Below are 26,817 nucleotides of genomic sequence, written 5' to 3' on the forward strand. Positions count from 1 at the left end.
GCCTGCCATGCAAGCTCCTTGTGGAGTGCAATGTAAGGCAGGTGGTTAGAGCGTTGGACTAGTAACCGGAAGGTTGCAAAAACGAGTCCCCCCTGAACAAGGCAGTGAACCCACGTTCCTAGGCCGTCATTGAAAATAAGAATGTGTTCTTAATCTGACTTGCCTAGTTAAATAAAGGTGTAAAAAAAAAGAAAAGTAAAAAAATATATACATAAATCGGCAAATCGGTGGCCAAAAATACCGAATACCGATTGTTATGAAAACTTGAAATCGGCCCTAATTAATCGGCCATTCCGATTAATCGGTCGACCTCTAGTCCACACCCCCTTTCTTTTGACTACCAAGCCGTCATATCAGTTTCGTCCACTAGGGACTTTTTCTTTGTATCATGTAATACCCCTTGTATGAACTAATTGTGTGTGTTTTCATGTATTTCTGTGACTTGATTAGTTAGTTAGTAAATAAATAATTAAACCAATTTGTATACAGCTGATTCATAATTTATGCTAGGGTTCGTGCAGATATCCAAGGGTTTGCGATGTTCAGTAATCAGAACTGATGAGGTACAATTCATTAATAAGCGACTGTTTTGATAAGATATGAAAAGAGTTGATTTGGGAAATAGATACTATAAACATTTTCTCGTGGTGCCCCGACTTCTTAGTTAAAGTTTAAATGATTAGTATAATCACATAATAATAATTACACAGAGAATTGATTTGATAAAATAAGTCTTCACATTTTTAATGATAGTCACGGAATGACACTACCTTGACATTTTGTCTTCTACAGTGGTCCTCCTTTATGGGATAAACCAGTCCTTTATGGTTATGGGTTCAGCTGTATAGGATAAACCAGTCCTTTATGGTTATGGGTTCAGCTGTATAGGATAAACCAGTCCTTTATGTTTATGGCTTCAGCTGTATAGGATAAACCAGTCCTTTATGTTTATGGGTTCAGCTGTATAGGATAATCCAGTCCTTTATGTTTATGGGTTCAGCTGTATAGGATAAACCAGTCCTTTATGGTTATGGGTTCAGCTGTATAGGATAAACCAGTCCTTTATGTTTATGGCTTCAGCTGTATAGGATAAACCAGTCCTTTTATGTTTATGGGTTCAGCTGTATAGGATAAACCAGTCCTTTATGTTTATGGGTTCAGCTGTATAGGATAAACCAGTCCTTTATGTTTATGGGTTCAGCTGTATAGGATAATCCGTGTTGACTCACCCTGTCGGCATCTCCGAGTTCCATCGGTCACTCACAGAGGCTTCGGTATGAAACCGCTACCCAGCTTACCAGCTTCACTTGAAGTCAGGTCACTTCTTCCTGTGGAGAACACGATGTCCAGGACTTCAAACAAATGTCTATAGAGCTCAGCCTCCGGCATCTAGCCAGGAGCTCCCCCGTACTGAACTAAAACATCCCCTTAAATTTCCCAGGTGTGTTGCAGCCGAACGAGGCTGAGTGGCCTTAGGTGTAGGCGTTCTATAGTTTCTAGCCAATCACACTGGTTGTTCATTCTATAGTTTCTAGCCAATCACACTGGTTGTTCATTCTATAGTTTCTAGCCAATCACACTGGTTGTTCATTCTATAGTTTCTAGCCAATCACATTGGTTGTTCATTCTAAACAGAAATGGTTGCTATGCAGGCTGACGAACATTCTTCTCCCTTGCTAGCTAGCCAACTAAAGCTAATAGTCACATCAACCTCTGCAGCTGGAATGAAACTAAACAAACTAGATGTATTGTTTTAGACTGTTTTTCTATTGATATTTCTTTGTATAAGATAATAATATATTCCTAATAGTGCTGATGCTTGATTTCACCAGGCTGGTTTAGAAAAGATTGTCTCATCCGGTCAGTTTGTTCCTTATGGCAGGGCAGAGATCACGTTCGTTCCCTATGGCAGGGCAGAGATTACGTTCGTTCCTTATGGCAGGGCAGAGATTACGTTCGTTCCCTATGGCAGGGCAGAGATTACGTTCGTTCCTTATGGCAGGGCAGAGATCACGTTCGTTCCCTATGGCAGGGCAGAGATTACGTTCGTTCCTTATGGCAGGGCAGAGATCACGTTCGTTCCTTATGGCAGGGCATAGATCACGTTCGTTCCTTATGGCAGGGCAGAGATTACGTTCGTTCCTTATGGCAGGGCAGAGATCACGTTCGTTCCCTATGGCAGGGCAGAGATTACGTTCGTTCCCTATGGCAGGGCAGAGATCACGTTCGTTCCCTATGGCAGGGTAGAGATCACGTTCGTTCCCTATGGCAGGGCAGAGATTACGTTCGTTCCCTATGGCAGGGCAAAGATCACGTTCGTTCCCTATGGCAGGGCAGAGATCACGTTCGTTCCTTATGGCAGGGCAGAGATCACGTTCGTTCCTTATGGCAGGGCAGAGATTACGTTCGTTCCCTATGGCAGGGCAGAGATCACGTTCGTTCCTTATGGCAGGGCAGAGGTCACGTTCGTTCCCTATGGCAGGGCAGAGATCACGTTCGTTCCTTATGGCAGGGCAGAGATCACGTTCGTTCCTTATGGCAGGGCAGAGATCACGTTTTAAAATGTCAACATTGTTTCTGTAGTGGCTTCAAACAACGTCTCAATATTCTAATTAGCCACTTCCTTTAGACCTTTACAAGGATGTTTTAACACGTCTCCATGTGTCCATGAAAAGGCCTAAGATATATTTTATTGGTTGAACAAAATCACATTTATTACATTTAAGGGTTTGTCACAGTTGTTTTGTTGTTGAATGGTAAAGAAAGCAATTTATCCTGGTAAACACAGACCGGTCCCAGATGATAATGATGGTAAACACAGACCGGTCCCAGATAATAATGATAATGATGGTAAACACAGACCGGTCCCAGTTGATAATAATGTTAAACACAGACCGGTCCCAGATGATAATGATGGTAAACACAGACCGATCCCAGTTGATAATGATTGTAAACACAGACCGGTCCCAGATGATAATGATGGTAAACACAGACCGGTCCCAGTTGATAATGATAATGATGGTAAACACAGACCGGTCCCAGTTGATAATGATAATGATGGTAAACACAGACCGGTCCCAGTTGATAATGATAATGATGGTAAACACAGACCGATCCCAGTTGATAATGATGGTAAACACAGACCGGTCCCAGATGATAATGATGGTAAACACAGACCGGTCCCAGTTGGTAATAATGGTAAACACAGACCGATCCCAGTTGATAATGATGGTAAACACAGACCGGTCCCAGTTGATAATGATGGTAAACACAGACCGATCCCAGTTGATAATGATAATGATGGTAAACACAGACCGATCCCAGTTGATAATGATGGTGAACACAGACCGGTCCCAGATGATAATGATGGTAAACACAGACCGGTCCCAGTTGATAATGATAATGATGGTAAACACAGACCGATCCCAGTTGATAATGATGGTAAACACAGACCGGTCCCAGATGATAATGATGGTAAACACAGACCGGTCCCAGTTGATAATGATAATGATGGTAAACACAGACCGATCCCAGATGATAATGATGGTAGAAACAGACCGGTCCCAGTTGATAATGATGGTAAACACAGACCGGTCCCAGTTGATAATGATAATGATGGTAAACACAGACCGATCCCAGATGATAATGATGGTAAACACAGACCGGTCCCAGTTGATAATGATGGTAAACACAGACCGGTCCCAGTTGATAATGATAATGATGGTAAACACAGACCGGTCCCAGATGATAATGATGGTAAACACAGACCGGTCCCAGTTGGTAATAATGGTAAACACAGACCGATCCCAGTTGGTAATAATGGTAAACACAGACCGATCCCAGTTGGTAATGATGGTAAACACAGACCGGTCCTGGTTGGTAATAATGGTAAACACAGACCGATCCCAGTTGGTAATGATGGTAAACACAGACCGATCCCAGTTGATAAAACAGGTTGTAATTGATATTGATGGTAAAACAGGTTGTAATTGAAATTGAGGGTAAAACAGGTTGTAATTGATATTGATGGTAAAACAGGTTGTAATTGATATTGATGGTAAAACAGGTTGTAATGTGATATTGATGGTAAAACAGGTTGTAATTGATATTGATGGTAAAACAGGTTGTAATTGATATTGATGGTAAAACAGGTTGTAATTGATATTGATGGTAAAACAGGTTGTAATTGATGTTGATGGTAAAACAGGTTGTAATTGATATTGATGGTAAAACAGGTTGTAATGTGATATTGATGGTAAAACAGGTTGTAATGTGGTGTTGATGGTAAAACAGGTTGTAATTGATGTTGATGGTAAAACAGGTTGTAATTGATGTTGATGGTAAAACAGGGTGTAATTGATATTGATGGTAAAACAGGTTGTAATTGATATTGATGTTAAAACAGGTTTTAATTGATATTGATGGTAAAACAGGTTGTAATTGATATTGATGGTAAAACAGGTTGTAATTGATATTGATGGTAAAACAGGTTGTAATTGATATTGATGGTAAAACAGGTTGTAATTGATATTGAGGGTAAAACAGGTTGTAATTGATATTGACGGTAAAACAGGTTGGAATTGATATTGATGGTAAAATAGGTTGTAATTGATATTGATGGTAAAACAGGTTGGAATTGATGGTAAAACAGGTTGGAATTGATATTGATGGTAAAATAGGTTGTAATTGATATTGATGGTAAAACAGGTCCCAGTTGATATTGTTAGTAACCCCTTATGTACCATTCTAGCCCCATCTTAACTTAACCCCTTATGTACCATTCTAGCCCCATCTTAACTTAACCCCTTATCTACCATTCTAGCCCCATCTTAACCACTTATGTACCATTGTAGCCCCATCTTAACTTAACCTTTTATGTACCATTCTAGTAGCAAACCAACAATTAGCCACTAAGTGTCATTATAGTAATTAAAGAGATTACACATAAATATATAAACATGTTCCATACATTGCTGTTTAATAATGAGTCACCAAAATAAGTTTTATACATATTTTCTTTTACATACAAAATGTGTAACATTTGCCGAGGTTGGAGAGGCAAATAGCACGATTTGTACAAATCCCTTCTGTTGCAAACCAAATGCTAGTCTGTAAGCATGGGGTAATAATGTCTAGATGAGTCTTTTTAGTGGAGATTAGTTTATGAATTGCCTGGCAGGGCTGTGGGACAGTGGTTGTGTAGGAATAATTCAAATGGAACTGCTAACAGCCATTACCTGGGATGAATGTGAATAACTAACAGCTATCAACCAATCAGGATCCACATTTTGTGTTTCATAATAAGGGATCTAGTCTGGATTAAACCTCATAGGAAAACAGTTTTATAATGGAGGTTTCATTCAGGTCTCTCTGTTTAACTAAATACTCTGTTTAACTAAATACTCTGTTTGTCTTTGGCAGGAGAGAGACTAGACTCTCAATCTGACAGCAGAAAGAGTCCTTCAGGGGAACCAGACCCTGAGATGCCCAATCCAGCGATGCAACACCACTGCTCCCAGTGTAATATGAGTTTTAAGTGGTTATGGAAGCTGAAAGAGCATGAAAGGAAACACACAGGAGAAAAGCCCTTCCAATGCTCCCAGTGTGGAAATAGATTCTCACGATCACATGACCTAAAATCACACGAGAGGACACACACAGGGGAAAAACCACACAATTGCTCACAGTGTGGAAAGCTTTTTTCCCATTTAGGGAACCTGAACAAACATAAGAGAATACACTCTGGAGAGAAGCCTTACCCCTGTTCCCATTGTGGAAAGAATTTTAGGTTGTCAGGTAACCTGAAAACGCATGAGAGGACACACACAGGGGAGAAACCTTACCATTGCTCCCTGTGTGGAAAGGATTTTACCAAGTTAGGAAACCTGAAAGATCATGAGAAGAAACACACAGGAGAAAAGCCTTACCACTGCTCCAATTGTGGAAAGAGATTTTCAACATCATCGGACTTAAAAAAGCATGAGATGACGCACACAGGGGAGAAATCTTACCATTGCTCTCAGTGTGGAAATAGTTTTTTACGATCACATGACCTAAAATCACATGAGCGGACACACACAGGGGAAAAACCACACAGTTGCCCCCAGTGTGGAAAGTGTTTTTTGCATTTAGGAAACCTGAACAAACATAAGAAAATACACTCTGGAGAGAAGCCTTATCCTTGTTCCCATTGTGGAAAGTTCTTTAGGTCGTTAGATAACATGAGGGAGCATGAAAAGACACACACAGGTAAGAAGCTTTACCATTGCGCCTTGTGCGGAAAGAGATATTCACGATCACATGACCTAAAATCACATAAAAGGAAACACACAGGGGAAGAAAACACACAATTACACACACAAGGGAAAAATCACACAATTGGTCCCAGTGTGGAAAGAATTTAACGCAGTTAGAGAACCGTTCCCATTGTGTAACTATATTTTCCTGATCACATGACCTAATTTCACCTCAAATTAAACCAAGCAATATTTATACCGCACATTTCAGACATGGAATGCAACACAATGGGCTTCACAGGAAAAAAAATATATAAATGAAATGAAATATTTACGACACAACAAACATAAGAGGATAAAAAAGATTAGCAATAAAAACATTTGTGCCCAACTGTGGATAAAAACACTGTTGGGCTAGCACTGCTAGCATTTGTCTGCTCCGTTTTCATGATGGCTAGCAGCTAATTGCTACTTAACAGGAATTGCTACTTAAGGCTGACTGCATTGCGGAACCAGTAGCAATTTATTTTTTTGTTTTTTTTAATTATGGAATATTACAGCATACAATCTACCTGCAGTGAAGCCGTTCAACATTTACATTACATTCAGTCATCTAGCAGACTCCCATCCAGAGAGATCCACAGGAGCAACCAGGGTCAAGCGTCCCGCCCAAAGGGATGTCGACAGATCTCCCACCAAGTCAAATCGAGGACTCAAACCATTTATATATTTTGTGAAATTAATACCAAGTATGTTTACTTCACCATCAGCACATTTTATAGGTAAACTACAGGGTCATGTATAAGCTGTATTTTTTTTAAGTTCCAATTCGTAGTATTGTACACTTATCATAATTAGGAGTCCGGAAAAGTTATCTAGATCTTCAGTGAGACATTGCAGGGATCTAGCTTGCAGACTTAATATAAAACGTGAGTCATTGGCATACATGGACACCTTGTTGTTTTTAAGTCTTGGATTTCTAATCGTCTAATGTTGTTGTTAGAGCCAATTTGGACATATTAGTATAAAAGACAGAACATACAGAGCTCCATGTACGTTTGTGTAAATTATTATATATTTATGTATATGATGAAATATTAGGTACCTTTATGATTTATGTTGACCTGATTGAGATATATTCCTTTATTAGTGGAACTTCATTAGTGGAACAAGTTTTTGGTTCCCTCTCTTGCCTATTCATTGTACTGTGGTAAGTGTGTTAGTGATAGGATAAAGGTAGGAAGTTGGGACTTTGGGGGAGGGGAGTCCTAGCTAGGCACAGGTGCGGTATAGTCTTTTGACCATACAAACAGGCCATTTTATGTATTTTTCATGTCAAGTAATCTATGCTTTAAGTTGATTGGAGAACCATTTTTTGTTAGATATAAAAATAATAAAACTTTTTGTTGCACCATATCCCTGGATCTCATTGAATGTTTTTGCCGTTTTGGAACTTTGAATGTGGACTGTATTTGTCCGAAACAACCCCGCTTCAGGCTTGGGCAGTGGCTGTGGTGAATTGGTAAGGAAGCCACTACAGTTGTTATCTGATTTTAAAAGCAAGCATTTCGATGGCCATAACGAATTGATATGTTGACAGCGGACACCCTTGTTTAACTCCTCTTGACAATTCAAAACTCTCTGAGAAGTAGCCGCTGTTTACTATTTTATACCTGGCGTTGCTATACATAACTTTTACCTATTGAATGAGAGACTCAACAAAAAATTTAAAATCCAGGCATGTATATATGAAATCCAGTCTTGCTTTATCAAAGGCCTTTTCAAAATCTGCTATAAATACCAGGCCTGACTTCTTAGATGTTTCATGGTGTCCTATTATTTCAAGTAGTATATTATATCCCAATGTAGTGTCCATGTAAAAAACCTGTCTGATCAGGATGGACAATACCTGGTAAAACCTTTTTAATTCTGACTGCTTTGCATTTTGCTAGTATTTTTGCATCAACATTGATGTGTAAGGGGCCTCCAGTTTTTTAGATAGACTGGGTCTTTATATTTGCCATCTGGGTCTTGTTTTAATAATAGAGAAATCAGACCTTCCTGCTGAGTACCTGACAGACTACCATTTCTATAGGAGTAGTTAAAACAAGCTAATAAGGGAGCTTTGAGTATATAAAAAAAGGCTTGATATACCTCTACCTGTATGCCATCAAGCTCTGGGGTTTTTACAGACTGAAAGGATTTAATAGCCTCAAAAAGTTATTCCTCTGTAATTTGGCCCTCGTAATGGTCTTTCTGTGCATTAGTTAATTTTCCATTTTATTTTTTGGAAAGAATTCCTTACAGTAATCATCATTCAGAGTATGAGACGGAAAGGAACATATCTGCTTAAAATATTTAACTTCCTCTTTTAAAATATCATTCGGAGAATCATAGATGACTTTGTCTTTAATAAGTTTCTGCCAATTATTTTGGTAGCGTTTCTGTGTTGGCGATTCAGGAAGAATTTGGTGCATTTTTCTCCATATTCCATCATTTGCTTTTTTTTGTAATAGATTACATTAGATCGTTCTTGAATAAGTTCCTCCAGTTCTTTTTGTTTTTCCTCTAACTTATTTTGTATCTCTGTAGTATCATTTTTATTGCTATCTATCTGAAATATAGGTTCATGTATTTCCATTGTTAGTCTTGTCTCTTTAGACAGAAACTACTTTTTTATTATTGATGAATATTGAATTGAATGATCTCTGAAGGTACATTTAAAGGTATCCCAAACAATAAGGGGATTTGCTGAACCTATATTGTACTGGGAAAAAATCTGTTATAAATTATTTAGTCTTAGTTAAGAGTAAATTGTCCTGCAGTAGACTTTGATAAAATGTCAATATCCCCGTCCACATGAACATTCTGTAAGAGTTAGGTGAAGGCCAATTAGATGATGGTCTGATCACATTCTGTCTCCTATCAGTAGTTGTTTAACCTTTGATGCGAGAGAGAAAGAGACAAGAAAGTAGTCAAGACGACTAGCTTAATTATGTCTCCTCCAAGTATATCGCAATAGGTCAGGGATTGTTAGTCTCTAAATATCCACTATTTCTAATGAGTCCATAATATTTGTGATCTCCGTAAGGACACGGTGATGAGTGATTAGCTTTACGGTCCATTGAGGTACTTAACACTGTGTTATAGTCTACTAGTATAATAATATGATCATTTGTTGCCTGTAAGTTCAATAAATTGCTATAAATGTTTTCTATTAAGTATGGATCATCCTGATTTGGACCATATTGATTAATACCATATAGATTAATGAGCCAAATCAGTTTTTCCATCCACTTTTATATTCAAAAGGATCCACCTTCCTTGCGAATCATTCCTGACTCTTTACACATTCGGATCGACATTTTTGTTAATTAATATCATCACACCTTTTGAGTTCCTTTGTCCATGACAGAACATCACCACCCCAGTCCTTTTTCCACGCAACTTCATCTAAGAATGTAGATTGAGTTTCCTTTAAATAGTATATGTTATATTCCTTTTTTTTCAGCCTCATAAAGACTTATCTTTTCCTATAATCTCTTAAGCCGTTACAATTATAACTGGCTATACTTATTGTAGCCCTTACTATAACTATATACTATTCTCAGTCTAAATGGACCATAATTAGTGCTTGTAAAGTTACTGCCATAAGAGGTATTATGACGGTCAAAAATAGAGATTTCAAATGTCTGATGTTTAGAATTCAAGAAACAAGTTCGAGCAACATTTGTTTGGTTTTGTTTGCCTGTGAGCCAATGCCACAGATGTTAGAAAATTGAGTCAAGATATTATGTGTGTAGTAGATCTGTGTATGATCGTGGATGTGATTTAGTGAGAGTGTGTACGATGTCTGGATTAGAGTAAGACTATAATGTGTGATGTCTAAATAAAGAATAACCCGGCCAGTTCGCAGGGTTGAGTGTCTGTGTGTGTGTTTTTTTATGTTTTTTTTTTAACCATTATTTTTACCAGGTAAGTTGACTGAGAACACATTCTCATTTACAGAAACGACCTGGGGAATAGTTACAGGGGAGAGGAGGGGGATGAATGAGCCGATTGTAAGCTGGGGATGATTAGGTGGAACATGGAGTGTAGCCTTAATATTCATGATGATGATTGTAATCCGTATCGTATCATCGTCATAGTTACATTAAACTTCATTTTCATAGAAAAACACATCCCAGCATTTCGATAGTAATTGACGTTTCACATGATTATGAAAGAGACCTTGCATTACTATAGAGACAGCTTCACTACAATACAAATGTATCCCGTACATTATCTTATTATTCCCCAACGTTTCTGTTCTGATATCTTCCCATTGCTTGTTGTAAACATAAATAAACATGTAGACAAAGACACAAAAGATAGACAAACAAAAATCATATTTAATTACAGAAAAGTTCTCGACAATAGAGAGAGACAGAGTGAGAAGAAAAGAGAGGGGAGAGGAGAGAGAGAAGCTACTGGGGAATCCTCCACAAGCTACTGGGGAATCCTCCACAAGCTACTGGGGAATCCTCCACAAGCTACTGGGGAATCCTCAACAAGCTACTGGGGAATCCTCCACAAGCTACTGGGGAATCCTCCACAAGCTACTGGGGAATCCTCCACAAGCTACTGGGGAATCCTCCACAAGCTACTGGGGAATCCTTCACAAGCTACTGGGGAATCCTCAACAAGCTACTGGGGAATCCTCCACAAGCTACTGGGGAATCCTCCACAAGCTACTGGGGAATCCTCCACAAGCTACTGGGGAATCATCCACAAGCCAAGAGTGTGCAAAGCTGTCATCAAGGCAAAGGGTGGCTACTTTGAAGAATCTGAAATATAACATATATTTTGATTTGTTTAGCACTGTTTTGGTTACTACATGATTCCATATGTGTTATTTCATAGTTTGATGTCTTCACTATTAAAGAAATAAAGAAACACCCTGGAATGAGTAGGTGTGTCCAAACGTTTGATTGGTACTGTATGTTGGGTTGGTAACATGTGGAAAGACCCAAAATATAGATTAGTACTCACAGTAGTAGACATCTGTTGGGTTGGTAACATGTGGAACGACCCACCACAGTCCACACACCACAATGGTTAGTTTTCTCCGGGTAATGAGTAATGCAGTTTATTAAGGGCAGTGGTGCATTTTGAAGCCACAACCCAGTCCCTCCCTGTTTTTCAACTAGATGCTCAGTACAGCACTGTTGACGTTTAATGGAATGTTCTACTACTTTTTTGTACTCAACACAGCTCAGTACTGTTACACCATGTAGGATCAGTTTGGACATACTCAGTACTGTTACACCGTGTAGGAGCAGTTTGGACCTACTCAGTACTGTTACACCGTGTAGGAGCAGTTTGAACCTACTCAGTACTGTTACACTGTGTAGGAACAGTTTGGACCTACTCAGTACTGTTACACCGTGTAGGAGCAGTTTGGACCTACTCAGTACTGTTCCACCGTGTAGGAGCAGTTTGGACCTACTCAGTACTGTTACACCGTGTAGGAGCAGTTTGGACCTACTCAGTACTGGTCCACCGTGTAGGAGCAGTTTGGACCTACTCAGTACTGTTACACCGTGTAGGATCTGTTTGGACCTACTCAGTACTGTTACACCGTGTAGGAGCAGTTTGGACCTACTCAGTACTGTTACACCGTGTAGGAGCAGTTTGGACCTACTCAGTACTGTTACACCGTGTAGGAGCAGTTTGGACCTACTCAGTACTGTTACACCGTGTAGGAGCATTTTGGACCTACTCAGTACTTTTACACTGTATAGGAGCGGTTTGGACCTACTCAGTACTGGTACACCGTGTAGGAGCAGTTTGGACCTACTCAGTACTGTTACACTGTGAAGGAGCAGTTTGGACCTACTCAGTACTGTTACACCGTGTAGGAGCAGTTTGGACCTACTCAGTACTGTTACACCGTGTAGGAGCAGTTTGGACCTACTCAGTACTGTTACACCGTGTAGGATCTGTTTGGACCTACTCAGTACTGTTACACCGTGTAGCAGCAGTTTGGACCTACTCAGTACTGTTACACAGTGTAGGAGCAGTTTGGACCTACTCAGTACTGTTACACCGTGTAGGAGCAGTTTGGACCTAGCTACCTTATTGTGATATTATCTGTTTGTTTCATTGATTTCCTGAATGCAGATGTACAGTAGTATGGTAGGGTGTTTTAAATTCTCACTCATTAAAGATATTCACTAATCAACACATAATATTATATAATAAAATAAAATAAAAAAATCTACTTTTTGTCTCAAAATAAAATAAACATTTCCATTGACTCTTACCCTCCCACCCAGCAGATGGCGATGTGCCTGTTTCAGGCAATGCTGCCAGTGTGACGTATAATCTAATGGACGGGACGCTTCAACAACAACAGCGAGTTATCCACCTCGGTAGCTTTCAGCCAACATAGCCGAAAATATTCAAGCTCTTTATAAGCTTTCGGTGTTATAAACACACGTGTCGTATCTACTAGCTAGTTACTCAATTGAATTGAATATTTACGTTAGTTGTTAGTTGTTAGTCAGCTAGCTGGCTGGGTAAATTAGCAGTAGTGCTAGTCTAGTCACTAATGCTAACTAGCTATCTAGCTATCATCCCGACCATGAGCTCACTAAACGACTCCCCCACTTCTAAAGAGGGGGTCTGCTGGACGGAGAAAGAAACTCTGGGGCTGAACATTGTCGTGAAAGAGGAGAAGGAAGAGGAGGATGTTACAGTAAAAAAAGAAGCAGCGATTGAGGCTGTTACAGTGAAAGAAGAAGAGAAAGAAGTTAAATTGACAGAAGATGAAGAAGCGTTCAGAGTGAAAGCGGAGGAGGATGTTACAGTAAAAGAAGAGGAGGAAAAGAAAGAGGTGGATGCAGTATTTGGATTGGGGGAGATGACTGTCACAGTGAAAGAAGAGGAAGACATTTTTGGAATGAAGGAAGTGGGGGAGATTACTGTCACATTGGAAGAGGAGGAGACAGGAGATCTGATTAACAACAGTGAGTAATATCTTAAAAACAGGGGTACAAACTCTGCAGTTGTTGAACTACTGTGTGGTTTTAAAGGGACATTATACTGAAGTTCTACACTTTAATAGTTCTGTGCTGTAGGAATTGTGAAAGCTACAAAGAGTGGGGGGCGGCCAACAAAACGTTTATGGATCAAATGCTTCCCGTTATATTTTTTACAACATTTGTAAACATCTGAATATCTCTTTCTGTAGTGCTTTGCTTGACATCACATTAAAACAAAAATCAACTCATGTCTGACTTCAAATGACGAAGAGGACAGAATCAAGACAAGGAAGGATAGTTTTGATCAGAATGAAATGTATACAAAATAATTTCCACAGGTTATTTAAAAGCTGATGGAGTTAGTTTTGTGCCAACAGAAATAAGGGGTTAAATGTGTGTGCCATAGGGCGGCACACAATTGGCCCAGCGTCGTCCGGGTTAGGGGAGGGTTTACTTGGGGTAGGCTGTCATTGAAAAATAAGAATTTGTTCTTAACTGGCTTGCATAGTTGATCATTTAACGCCATAACCATCTTAAAACAATTCCATATGCACCAACATTCCCAATGTTGGAAATTAAGGAAATAATGACCATTTCTGTCAAACAGTAACACTGTTTATTTTATTAACCTTTTGTTACACAAGTTGATGTTTTAAATTCCCCAAAATAAGCATATATTAAAACATTTGTACACATTTATTTGTCAAATTTTCTGTTTACAAATATGTTTTTCATGTTTTGAACAGTTATTTTGATATATTTAATCTATTCCATGTTATTCATTCAAGAGTTTCTGTGATAGGCTGAGAAATTGGCAATTGAGCTAATCTGACGACCTAAAATAGCCACTGATAAGGAACGCTATGTACTCTGGAACTCAACTCCGTTATGTCATGTCCTAAGTGTAAAACGAACAGTAACTCCATGATTCAGGCCTTCTGGGAGTGCTATAAAGGCCAAAAATTCTGGGCGAGAGTTAGAAAGTTGTCTGTCAGAAGTTTTACAATATGTACAACTTTTAATCCGTCTATCTTCATATTTCAAGACATGGCAAATGGGGGTGCGGTGAGATACCCAATGGGTTCAACCGTCCTTTTCTCGTCAATCATTTTGAAAAAAACTTGGGCTTAAAAACTGGAAATCAAATGACCCTCCATTGTTAAGACAGTGGATAAATTAATACAAAAATGAATTAATAAAAAAAAAAACTGAGATCCATCCAAAAAGGACGGTGAGAAACAGAGCCAAACAGACCCGTGCTGGTTCGGATCCGAGAGACCCGTTCAGATCCGAGTGGAGAAAGAGAAATAGACCTCCCACTGGGTGTTGCCAGGGCAATGAATACAGATCTATAGGCTTAGGAGTCCACTGTATGATATTAATAGGGTTAGGAGTCCACTGTGTGATATTAATAGGAGTCCACTATGATATTAATAGGCTTAGGAGTCCACTGTATGATATTAATAGGGTTAGGAGTCCACTGTGTGATATTAATAGGGTTAGGAGTCCACTGTGTGATATTAATAGGAGTCCACTGTATGATATTAATAGGGTTAGGAGTCCACTGTGTGATATTAATAGGGTTAGGAGTCCACTACTGTGTGATATTAATAGGAGTCCACTGCATGGTATTAATAGGAGTCCACTGTATGATATTAATAGGAGTCCACTGTGTGATATTAATAGGGTTAGGAGTCCACTGCGTGGTATTAATAGGAGTCCACTGCGTGGTATTAATAGGAGTCCACTGCGTGGTATTAATAGGAGTCCACTGCGTGGTATTAATAGGAGTCCACTGCGTGATATTAATAGGAGTCCACTGCGTGATATTAATAGGAGTCCACTGCGTGATATTAATAGGAGTCCACTGCGTGATATTAATAGGAGTCCACTGCGTGGTATTAATAGGAGTCCACTGCATGATATTAATAGGGTTAGGAGTCCACTGCATGGTATTAATAGGAGTCCACTGCATGGTATTAATAGGAGTCCACTGCATGGTATTAATAGGAGTCCACTGCATGGTATTAATAGGAGTCCACTGCATGGTATTTATAGGAGTCCACTGCATGATATTAATAGGGTTAGGAGTCCACTGCATGGTATTAATAGGAGTCCACTGCGTGGTATTAATAGGAGTCCACTGCGTGGTATTAATAGGAGTCCACTGCATGGTATTAATAGGAGTCCACTGCATGGTATTAATAGGAGTCCACTGCGTGGTATTAATAGGAGTCCACTGCATGATATTAATAGGGTTAAGAGTCCACTGCATCGTATTAATAGGAGTCCACTGCATGGTATTAATAGGAGTCCACTGCATGGTATTAATAGGAGTCCACTGCATGGTATTAATAGGAGTCCACTGCGTGGTATTAATAGGGTTAGGAGTCCACTGATATTAATATGGGTCAACTGTATGATATTAATAGGAGTCCACTGCATGGTATTAATAGGAGTCCACTGCATGGTATTAATAGGAGTCCACTGCGTGGTATTAATAGGATTAGGAGTCCACTGTATGATATTAATAGGAGTCCACTGCGTGGTATTAATAGGATTAGGAGTCCACTGTATGATATTAATAGGATTAGGAGTCCACTGTATGATATTAATAGGATTAGGAGTCCACTGTATGATATTAATAGGAGTCCACTGCGTGGTATTAATAGGATTAGGAGTCCACTGTATGATATTAATAGGATTAGGAGTCCACTGTATGATATTAATAGGATTAGGAGTCCACTGTATGATATTAATAGGATTAGGAGTCCACTCTATGATATAAACAGATATAGGTGTACAGATAGGCTACTACTTTTAGGTTACTAGTGTTATAGATATAGGTGTCCAGAAGGAGTTAAATAAATAAATACATTTTTATTAAATTTGCTGTTATATAAGTCTGTTCAAAACTTTTGTGAAGGTTTAAACCAGCTTTAAATACACTGCAACAAGTGTTTTGTTTAATTCTGTTGAGACATTTTCTGTTGTGTTTGAATGGTACATAAGGGGTTAAGATGCGGCTAGAATGGTACATAAGGGGTTAAGATGGGGCTAAAATGGTAGATAAGGGGTTAAGATGGGGCTAGAATGGTAGATAAGGGGTTAAGATGGGGCTAGAATGGTACATAAGGGGTTAAGATGGGGTTAGAGTGGTACATAAGGGGTTAAGATGGGGTTAGAGTGGTACATAAGGGGTTAAGATGGGGTTAGAGTGGTACATAAGGGGTTAAGATGGGGTTAGCGTGGTACATAAGGGGTTAAGTTAATTATCAGGACATGTAAACACCTTATGCTGTTAGTTTCCACTTAACACATGACTCTGCCGTTGTGCTGTAGAATTTGAATAGACTGAACAAAAATATAAACGCAACATGCAACAATTTCAAAGATTTTACTGAGTTACAGTTCATAGAAGGAAATCATCCAATTGAAATAAATTCATTAGGCCCTAATCTATGGACTTCACATGACTGGGAATACAGATATGCATCTGTTGTTCACAGATACCTAAAATAAAAGGTAGGGTTGTGGATCAGAAAACCAGTCAGTATCTGGTGTGACCACCATTTGCCTCATGCAGCGAGACATCTCCTTCACATAGAGTTGATCATACTGTTGATTGTGGCTTGTGGAATATTGTCCCACTCCTCTTCAATGGCTTTGCAAGAGTTGCTGGAAATGGGTGGGAACTGAAAGACGCTGTCATACACGTCGATCCAGAGCATTCCAAGCATACTCAATGGGTGACATGTCTGGTGAGTATGCAGGCCATGGAAGAACTGGGACATTTTCAGCTTAGAGTAATTGAGTACAGATCCTTGAGACATGGGGCCGTGCATTATCATGCTGAAACATGAGGTGATGGCGGCGGATAAATGGCACGACATTGGGCCTCAGGATCTTGTCACGGTATCTCTGTCCATTCAAATTGCCATCGATAAAATGCGATTAGTTGACATCAGCAAACCGCTCGTCCACACGACACCATACCTGGGGTCTACCATCTACCTGGTACAGTTGAAACCGGAATTTATCCGTGAAGAGCACACTTCTCCAGCGTGCCAGTGGCCAATGAATGTGCGCATTTTCCCACTGAAGTAGGTTACGACGCCAAACTGCAATCAGGTCAAAACCCTGTTGAGGATGACGAGCACGCAGATGAGCTTCCCTGAGACGGTTTCTGACAGTTTGTGCATAAATTCTTTGGTTGTGCAATCCCACAGTTCATCAGCTGTCCGGTGGCTGGTCTCAGACGATCGCTGGATGTGGAGGTCCTGGGCATATTGCCAAATTTGGCATACTGCCAAATTCTCTAAAACGACGTTGGAGGCGGCTTATGGCAGAGAAATTAACATAAAAAAATTGGCAAACACCCTGGTGGACTTTCCTGTAGTCAGCATGCCAATTGCACACTCCCTCAAAACTTTAGACATCTGTGGAGTGGCCTTTTATTGTCCCCAGCACAAGGTGCATCTGTGTAATGATCATGCTGTTTAACCAGCTTCTTGATATGCCACACCTGTCAGGTGGATGGATTATCTTGGCAAAGGAGAAATGCTCACTAACAGGGATTTAAACACATTTGTGCACCAAATTTGAGAAGCTTTTTTGTGCGTATGGAACATTTCTGGGATCTTTTATTTCAGCTCATGAAACATGGGACCAACACTTTACATGTTGCGTTTATATTTTTGTTCAGAGTATTAAGATTTACAAATCTGTAATGAAATACAGTAGAGTACAGTACAGAAAAGTGGAGTATAGTAGAGTTGAGTAGAGTTCATTACACACTAGAGTTGAACACACTATAATGTGCGTTATTGTACTGTACTGAGCTCTATTGTACTAAACTCTGTTTTCCATCAGCGCTGGCCGTCGGCTAATCAGCCAGTTACCACTCATTTTCAGCCCACTATTTTACCCACTTCATATTACTAGGTATACTTTTCATCTAACAGTTTTAACTGGCTAGTCTGTCGAGCCCTCTCCTGCTAGAATGAACAATATGCATATTCTAGTCATCTATTGAGAGGAGAAGCACCTCACAAAGTGAATATTGACAGGGACTCGTAGTCTGTACCCCCTCCCGGTACAATCTGTGTGCTCTGTAGACAGAGGAGGGAGAGAATTTGAACGTCCCATGTCATAGAAGTGGTAATGATGATTTGAAATCCAGTAGGGAATCAACTAAATGTATATAAAATGAATTAAAACAAAACATTTGTTGCATACCATTCTAGCCCCATCTTAACCCCTTATCTACCATTCTAGCCCCATCTTAACCCCTTATCTACCATTCTAGCCCCATCTTAACCCCTTATCTACCATTCTAGCCCCCATCTTAACCCCTAATGTACCACTCTAACCCCATCTTAACCCCTTATGTACCAGTCTAGCCCCATCTTAACCCCTTATGTACCATTCTAGCCCCATCTTAACCCCTTATGTACCATTCTAGTAGCAAACCAACAATTGGCCACTAGGCGTCATTATAGCAAGTAAAGGGAGATAAAACATTTCTATTCAATAATAAATCCCCCAAATAAGTTCTATACATATTTTATTTTACATACAAAATGGCTCAGTTGCAGAGGTCGGAGAGACAGATAGCAAGGATTAAACAAGATGCTTTTTTCCCAGTGGAGATTAGTTTATGAATTGCCTGGCTGGGCTGTGGGACAGTGGAGATTAGTTTATACATTGCCTGGCTGGGCAGTGGAACAGTGGAGATTAGTTGATGAATTACCTGGCTCGGCTGTGGGACAGTGGAGATTAGTTTATGAATTTCCTGGGAGGGCTGTAGGATTGATTCAAATGGAACTGTTAACAGCCAACATTACCCGGGTAGTATTGTGAATAACTAATGGCTATTAACCAATTGTTATCCAGGATCCAAATGTAAAGTTTAATAATGAGGGATCTAGTAATCAAATCAGATTTTATTTGTCACATGCACTGAATACAACAGGAATAAAAAGCAGTTTTAAGAAAAATAAGAGTTAAGTAACAAATAGATAAATAAAAATAACTAATAATTAAAGAGCAGCAGTAGACGGTGGCAGAAACATTATGTACAAACTAAGTTACAAATAACGTGAAAAAACACACACAATAGCACAATTGGTTAAGAGCCTGTAAAACGGCAGCCATCTCCTCTGGCGCCACTATTTATTACAACAGGGTAATGGGTTAAACCTCATAGGAAGAGCAGGAGATTTCATTCAGATCTCTCTGTTTAACTAAATACTCTGTCTTTGGCAGGAGAGAGACCAGACTCTCACTCTGACAGATGGAAGAAGAGTCCTTCAGGAGAACCAGACCCAGAGACGCCCAAACCAGTGAGACGACACCACTGCTCCCAGTGTAATTTGAGTTTTAAGTGGTTATGGAAGCTGAAACAGCATGATAGGACACACATAGGGGAGAAGCCACACCACTGCTCCCAGTGTGGAAAGAGTTTTACCCTGTTAGGGAACCTGAAAAAGCATAAAGGAATACACACAGGAGAAAAGCCTTTCCAATGTTCCCAGTGTGGAAAGAGATTTTCACGATCACAGGAACGAAAATCACATGAGATGAAACACACAGGTGATAAACCACACCACTGCTCCCATTGTGGAAAGAGTTTTACCCAGTTAGGGAGCCTGAACAAACATAAGAGAATACACACAGGAGAAAAGCCTTACCACTGCTCCCAGTGTGGAAAGAGTTTTATACAGTTAGGGAACCTGAACAACCATAATATAATACACACAGAAGAAAAGCCTTTCCAGTGTTTCTACTGTGGAAAGAGATTTTCAAGATCACAGGACCTAAAATCACATGAGATGATACACACAGGGGAGAAACCACACCACTGCTCCCATTGTGCAAAGAGTTTTACCCAGTTAGGAAGCCTGAACAAACATAAGAAGAGAATACACTCTGGAGAGAAATCTTAACATACTTTCCTGGACAGAGGACCTGAAATCACATGACAGAATAGAGAGGCTGTGTTCTGACTTATGTTTTTGAGGTTGTTTTTAAATAAATGTTGATATGAAAAATATGATTTGGATATTTTAAATTACAATTATTAAATAGATTAGTAGAATGTGCATTTCTTGATTTTAACCTAGAAATGTTATGAATTTAGTCGTGATTCATTGAGTTAAATTGTGTAGTAGTCTTCACGCTAAAGGTGTATGAACATTCTTGATGATGTTGTTCTGATAACGTTGACAATTTTTCGACGTGAAGAACACTCACTTCCTCATGCATGTTCCCATCAGTATTATTCCACCATGTCAGAGAAAACACAGGTGCTGATTTGATTAATGGAACATATTGTTGTCTGAATATAAATATAATGTGGAAAGGCACTAGTGGACATTCATTATATACTTCTGTGTATTGTTACATGTAGGACCATTATAGACCTAGGTGCTTCTTTTGTTGATATATATGTTTGTTTGACTGAATGAATCAGAAATTGCCTAATGTGCATATGTGTAGTAGATGTTAAGTTTGTTTTAAATTCTAACTCATTAAAAATATTCACTAATCAATCAACACGTTTCTCTTTATACATCTCACTGCTTCTTGACACACTGCTCACTTAATCCGGAAGTCAGCCACACCAATGTGTCTTAGGAAACACAGTACACAGCAACTAAAATCACATGAGAGGACACACACCGGGGAGAAACCTTACCACTGCTCCCTGACATAAGAAGATCATATACTCTGGAGTGAAGCCTTACTCATGTTCCCATTGCCTAATGAATTTCAGGTTGTTAAATAACCTTAAGGAGCATGAAAGGACACACACATCTTACCATGCTCCCAGTGGAAAATATTTGACCAATTTAGGGAAACAATAAGATCATGAGAGGACACATGGGAGAAATCACGCAGTTGTTCCCAGTGTGGAAAGAGTTTTACCCAGTTAGGGAGCCTGAAAAGGCATGAGAACATACACACACACACACACACACACACACACACACAGGGGAGGATAAGCTCACAGTTTGGAAAGGGTTTTAGTTAGGGAACCTAATTGTGGAAAGACATTTTCCTAGACGGAAGACCTGAATTCACATGACAGAATGGACAGGCTGTGTTCTGACTTATATTTGATTGTTGTTTTATGCCACATTAAATCATATTGTTTATATTAAATCTTAATCAACAATAGGCCTGTTTTATTTTTTTCCTCTGGAGACATGAGTATGTCTAAAATCAGATTATAATTTTTAAATGTATTTTGTTTTGATTCTACACTTTGATAGATTGGATACATGTTAGAACCCTTAGATGTTCATGATATGATTTAGATATTTTAAAATGTAAATTAGTAATTGGATGAATATTGTGTGTATTTCTTGATTCTAACCTTGAATTCTCAAGAAATGTAGTTGTTTGGTTTCATTGAGTTAATGAATGTTCTAGTCTCCAAGCTAAAGATGTATGAAAATGTGTTGATTTTCTGATAACATTGGTAAGTTGTTGTCATGAAGAACATTCACGACCTCTTCAATGTTCCCATCAGTATTATTCCACCATGTTAGAGAAAACACAGGTCCTGATCAAATCAAGTCAAATAAATGTTTATTTGTCACATGTGCCGAATACAACAGGTGTAGGTAGACCTTACAGTGAAATGCTTACCTACAAGCCCTTAACCAACAATGCAGTTTTAAGAAAAATACAAAAAGAACAAAGTAACAAATAATTAAAGAGCAGTAGTAAAATAACAATAGCGAGGCTTTATACAGGGGATACTGGTACAGAGTCAATGTGGAGACTATATACAGAGGGCACTGGTACAGAGTCAATGTGGAGACTATATACAGGGGGCACTGGTACAGAGTCAATGTGGAGACTATATACAGGGGGCACTGGTACAGAGTCAATGTGGAGGCTATATACAGGGGATACTGGTACAGAGTCAATGTGGAGACTATATACAGGGGGCACTGGTACAGAGTCAATGTGGAGGCTATATACAGGGGATACTGGTACAGAGTCAATGTGGAGACTATATACAGGGGGCACTGGTACAGAGTCAATGTGGAGGCTATATACAGGGTGTTATGGTACAGAGTCAATGTGGAGGCTATATACAGGTGGTACTGGGACAGAGTCAATGTGGAGGCTTTATACAGGGGGTACTGGTACAGAGTCAATGTGGAGACTATATACAGGGGGTACCGGGACAGAGTCAATGTGGAGACTATATACAGGGGGCACTGGTACAGAGTCAATGTGGAGACTATATACAGGGGGTACCGGTACAGAGTCAATGTGGAGACTATATACAGGGGGCACTGGTACAGAGTCAATGTGGAGGCTATATACAGGGGGTACCGGGACAGAGTCAATGTGGAGACTATGTACAGGGGGTACTGGGACAGAGTCAATGTGGAGGCTATATACAGGGGGTACCGGGACAGAGTCAATGTGGAGACTATGTACAGGGGGTTCTGGGACAGAGTCAATGTGGAGACTATATACAGGGGGTACCGGTACAGAGTCAATGTGCAGGGGTTGATTGTAGACCTACACAAGGCTGGAATGGGCTACAAGACCATCGCCAAGCAGCTTGGTGAGAAGGTGACAGGTGATTATTCGCAAATGGAAGAAACACAAAAGAACTGTCAATCAACCTCGGCCTGGGGCTCCATGCAAGATCTCACCTCGTGGAGTTGCAATGATCATGAGAACGGTGAGGAATCAGCCCAGAACTACACGGGAGGATCTTGTCAATGATCTCAAGGCAGCTGGGACCATAGTCACCAAGAAAACAATTGGTAACACACTACGCCGTGAAGGACTGAAATCCCGCAGCTCAAGAAAGCACATATACATGCCCATCTGAAGTTTGCCAATGAACATCTGAATGATTCAGAGGACAACTGGGTGAAAGTCTTGTGGTCAGATGAGACCAAAATGGAGCTCTTTGGCATCAACTCAACTCGCCGTGTTTAGAGGAGGAGGAATGCTGCCTATGACCCCAAGAACACCATCCCCACCGTCAAACATGGAGGTGGAAACATTATGCTTTGGGGGTGTTTTTCTGCTAAGGGGACAGGACAACTTCACCGCATCAAAGGGACGATGGACGGGGCCATGTACCGTCAAATCTTGGGTGAGATCATCCTTCCCTCAGCCAGGGCATTGAAAATGGGTCGTGGATGGGTATTCCAGCATGACAATGACCCAAAACACACGGCCAAGGCAACAAAGGAGTGGCTCAAGAAGAAGCACATTAAGGTCCTGGAGTGGCCTAGCCAGTCTCCAGACCTTAATCCCATAGAAAATCTGTGGAGGGAGCTGAAAGTTCGAGTTGCCAAACGTCAGCCTTGAAACCTTATTAATGACTTGGAGAAGATTTGCAAAGAGGAGTGGGACAAAATCCCTCCTGAGATGTGTGCAAACCTGGTGGCCAACTACAAGAAACGTCTGACCTCTGTGATTGCCAACAAGGGTTTTGCCACCAAGTACTAAGTCATGTTTTGCAGAGGGGTCAAATACTTTTTTCCCTCATTAAAATGCAAGTCATTTCATAACATTTTTGACATGCGTTTTTCTGGATTTTTTTGTTGTTATTCTGTCTCTCACTGTTCAAGTAAACCTACCATTAAAATTATAGACTGATCATTTCTTTGTCAGTTGGCAAACGTACAAAATCAGCAGGGGATCAAATACTTTTTTCCCTCACTGTAGGTAGAGTTATTAAAGTGACTATGCATCGATAAGAACAGAGTTGCAGCAGTGTAAAAGGCGGGCAATGCAAATAGTCTGGGTAGCCATTTGATTAGATGTTCAGGAGTCTTATGGCTTGGGGGTAGAAACTGTTTAAAAGCCTCTTGGACCTAGACTTGGCGCTCCTGTACTGCTTGCCGTGCGGTAGCAGAGAGAAGAGTCTATGACTAGGGTGGCTGGAGTCTTTGACAATTTTTAGGACCTTCCCCCGACACCGCCTGGTATATAAGTCCTGGATGGCAGGAAGCTTGGCCCCAGTGATGTACTGCGCCGTACGCACTACCCTCTGTAGTGCCTTGCGGTCGGAGGCCGAGCAGTTGAGCACGCACCCCTGATGGGCCCCCATGTTGAGGATCAGCGTGGAGGATGTGTTATTACCTACCCTTACCACCTGGGGGCGGCCCGTCAGGAAGTCCAGGATCCAGTTGCAGAGGGAGGTGTTTAGTCCCAGGGTCCTTAGCTTATTGATGAGCTTTGAGGGCACTATGGTTTTGAATGCTGAGCTGTGGTCAATGAACAGCATTCTCACATAGGTGTTCCTTTTGTCCAGGTATGAAAGGGCAGTGTGGAGTGCAAAAGAGGTTGCATCATCTGTGGATCTGTTTGGGTGGTATGCAAATTGGAGTGGGTCTAGGGTTTCTTGGATAATGGTGTTGATGTGAGCCATGACCAGCCTTTCAAAGCACTTCATGGCTACGGATGTGAGTGCTACGGGTCGGTAGTCATTTAGGCAGGTTACCTTAGTGTTCTTGGGCACAGGGACTATGGTGGTCTGCTTGAAACATGTTGGTATTACAGACTCAGTCAGGGACTGGTTGAAAATGTCAGTGAAGACACTTGCCAGTTGGTCAGCGCATGCTTTGTGTACACGTCCTGGTAACCCGTCTAGCCCTGCGGCCTTGTGAATGTTGACCTATTTAAAGGTCTTACCGACATCGGCTGCGGAGAGCGTATTCACACAGTCGTCCGGAACAGCTGATGCTGTCATGCATGTTTCAGTGTTACTTGCCTCGAAGCGATCATAGAAGTTATTTAGCTCATCTGGTAGGCTCGTGTCACGTGGCAGCTCTCGGCTGTGCTTCCCTTTGTAGTCTGTAATAGATTGCAAGCCCTGCCACATCCGACAAGTGTCGGAGCAGGTCTAGTAAGATTCGACCGTAGTCCTGTATCGATGCTTTGCCTGTTTGATGGTTTGTCGGAGAGCATTACGTGATTTTTTTATAAGCTTCCGGATTAGAGTCTCGCTCCTTGAAAAGTGGTAGCTCAGTGCGAATGTTGCCTGTAATTCATGGCTTCTGGTTGGGGTATGTACGTACAGTCACTGTGGGGACAACGTCATCGATGCACTTATTGATGAAGCCAGTGACTGATGTGATGTACTCCTCAATGCCATTGGAAGAATCCTGGAACATATTCCGGTCTGTGATAGCAAAACAGTCCTTAGCATCTGCTTCATCTGACCACTTTCTTATTGACCGAGTCACTGGTGCTTCCTGCTTTAGTTTTTGCTTGTAAGCAGGAATCAGGAGGATAGAATTATGGTCAGATTTGCCAAATGGAGGGTGAGGGAGAGCATTGTATGCGTCGCTATATTTGGAGTAAAGGTGGACTAGAGTTTTTTTCCCCCCTCTGGTTCCACATTTAACATGTTGGCAGAAATTAGGTAAAACGTATTTGAGTTTCCCTGCATTAAAGTCCCCGGCCACTAGGAGCGCCACCTCTGGATGAGCATTTTTCTGTTTGCTTATGACCTTATACAGCTCATTGAGTGCGGTCTTAGTGCCAGCATTGGTTTGCGGTAGTAAATAGTTAGCTACGAAGAATATAGATGAAAACTCTCTAGGTAGATAGTGTAGTCTACAGCTTATCATGAGATACTCTACCTCAGGCGAGCAAACCTTGAGACTTCCTTAGATATCGTGCACCCAGCTGTTGTTTACAAATATACATAGATCGTCGCCCCTTGTCTTACCAGAGGCCGCTGTTCTATCCTGCTGATACAGTGTAATACCAGCCAGCTGTATGTTATTCATGTTGTCATTCAGTCATGACTAGGTGAAAAATAAGATATTACAGTTTTTAATGTCCTGTTGGTAGGCTATACGCGCTTGTAGTTCGTCCACTTTATTATCAAGCGATTGTACGTTGGCCAATAGTACCGATGGCAAAGGCAGATTAGCCACTTGTCGCCGGATCCTCACAAGGCACCCCGATCTGCTTCCGCGAAACCTCCGTCAAGTAACAATTAAACAATTAGTAACAATTAAACATAATTAGTTTGATAAAATAAGTAACAGTCATCAGATTAATGATAGTCACATCACAACAATTTTTATCTGAATAAGAAGAAAATGAATATTTTTAACTGTGTTAGTCACTAGTGGACATTGATTATATACATCTACATCTATGTACTGACAGAAATGAGCTCTTCTGAGTGGGTGATTGGATGGCTGGAAGGTAGACAACACAACATGTCAGTCAGAACATCACTAGAGGTCTTCTGAGTGGGTGATTGGATGGCTGGAAGGTAGACAACACAAAATGTCAGTCAGAACATCACTAGAGGTCTTCTGAGTGGGTGATTGGATGGCTGGAAGGTAGACAACACAACATGTCAGTCAGAACATCACTAGAGGTCTTCTGAGTGGGTGATTGGATGGCTGGAAGGTAGACAACACAACATGTCAGTCAGAACATCACTAGAGGTCTTCTGAGTGGGTGAATGGATGGCTGGAAGGTAGACAACACAACATGTCAGTCAGAACATCAGGAGTATTTTTCCAGGTTAGAACAGATGTTTC

General features: G+C 40.5%; 2 protein-coding genes across 2 annotated transcripts; both read left to right on the forward strand.

The window, feature by feature from the left end:
* The first annotated feature begins 5,427 nt into the window (after positions 1 to 5,427).
* Positions 5,428 to 8,708, forward strand: LOC106607542 (oocyte zinc finger protein XlCOF19-like). Its single transcript, XM_014204575.2, has one exon. The coding sequence runs from the start codon at positions 5,484 to 5,486 to the stop codon at positions 6,402 to 6,404; it is 921 nt and encodes a 306-aa protein (XP_014060050.1). The 5' UTR covers positions 5,428 to 5,483; the 3' UTR covers positions 6,405 to 8,708.
* A 3,903-nt stretch (positions 8,709 to 12,611) lies between these two features.
* LOC106607541 (zinc finger protein 239-like) lies at positions 12,612 to 20,818 on the forward strand. The gene is made up of 2 exons (XM_045690501.1): positions 12,612 to 13,246; positions 19,529 to 20,818. Exons 1-2 carry the CDS (start codon positions 12,829 to 12,831, stop codon positions 20,206 to 20,208), a joined length of 1,098 nt encoding a protein of 365 aa, XP_045546457.1. The 5' UTR covers positions 12,612 to 12,828; the 3' UTR covers positions 20,209 to 20,818.
* Positions 20,819 to 26,817: the final 5,999 nt, after the last annotated feature.

This window comes from Salmo salar, chromosome ssa12 (genome assembly GCF_905237065.1).
Source record: "Salmo salar chromosome ssa12, Ssal_v3.1, whole genome shotgun sequence".
Classification (NCBI taxonomy): domain Eukaryota; kingdom Metazoa; phylum Chordata; class Actinopteri; order Salmoniformes; family Salmonidae; genus Salmo; species Salmo salar.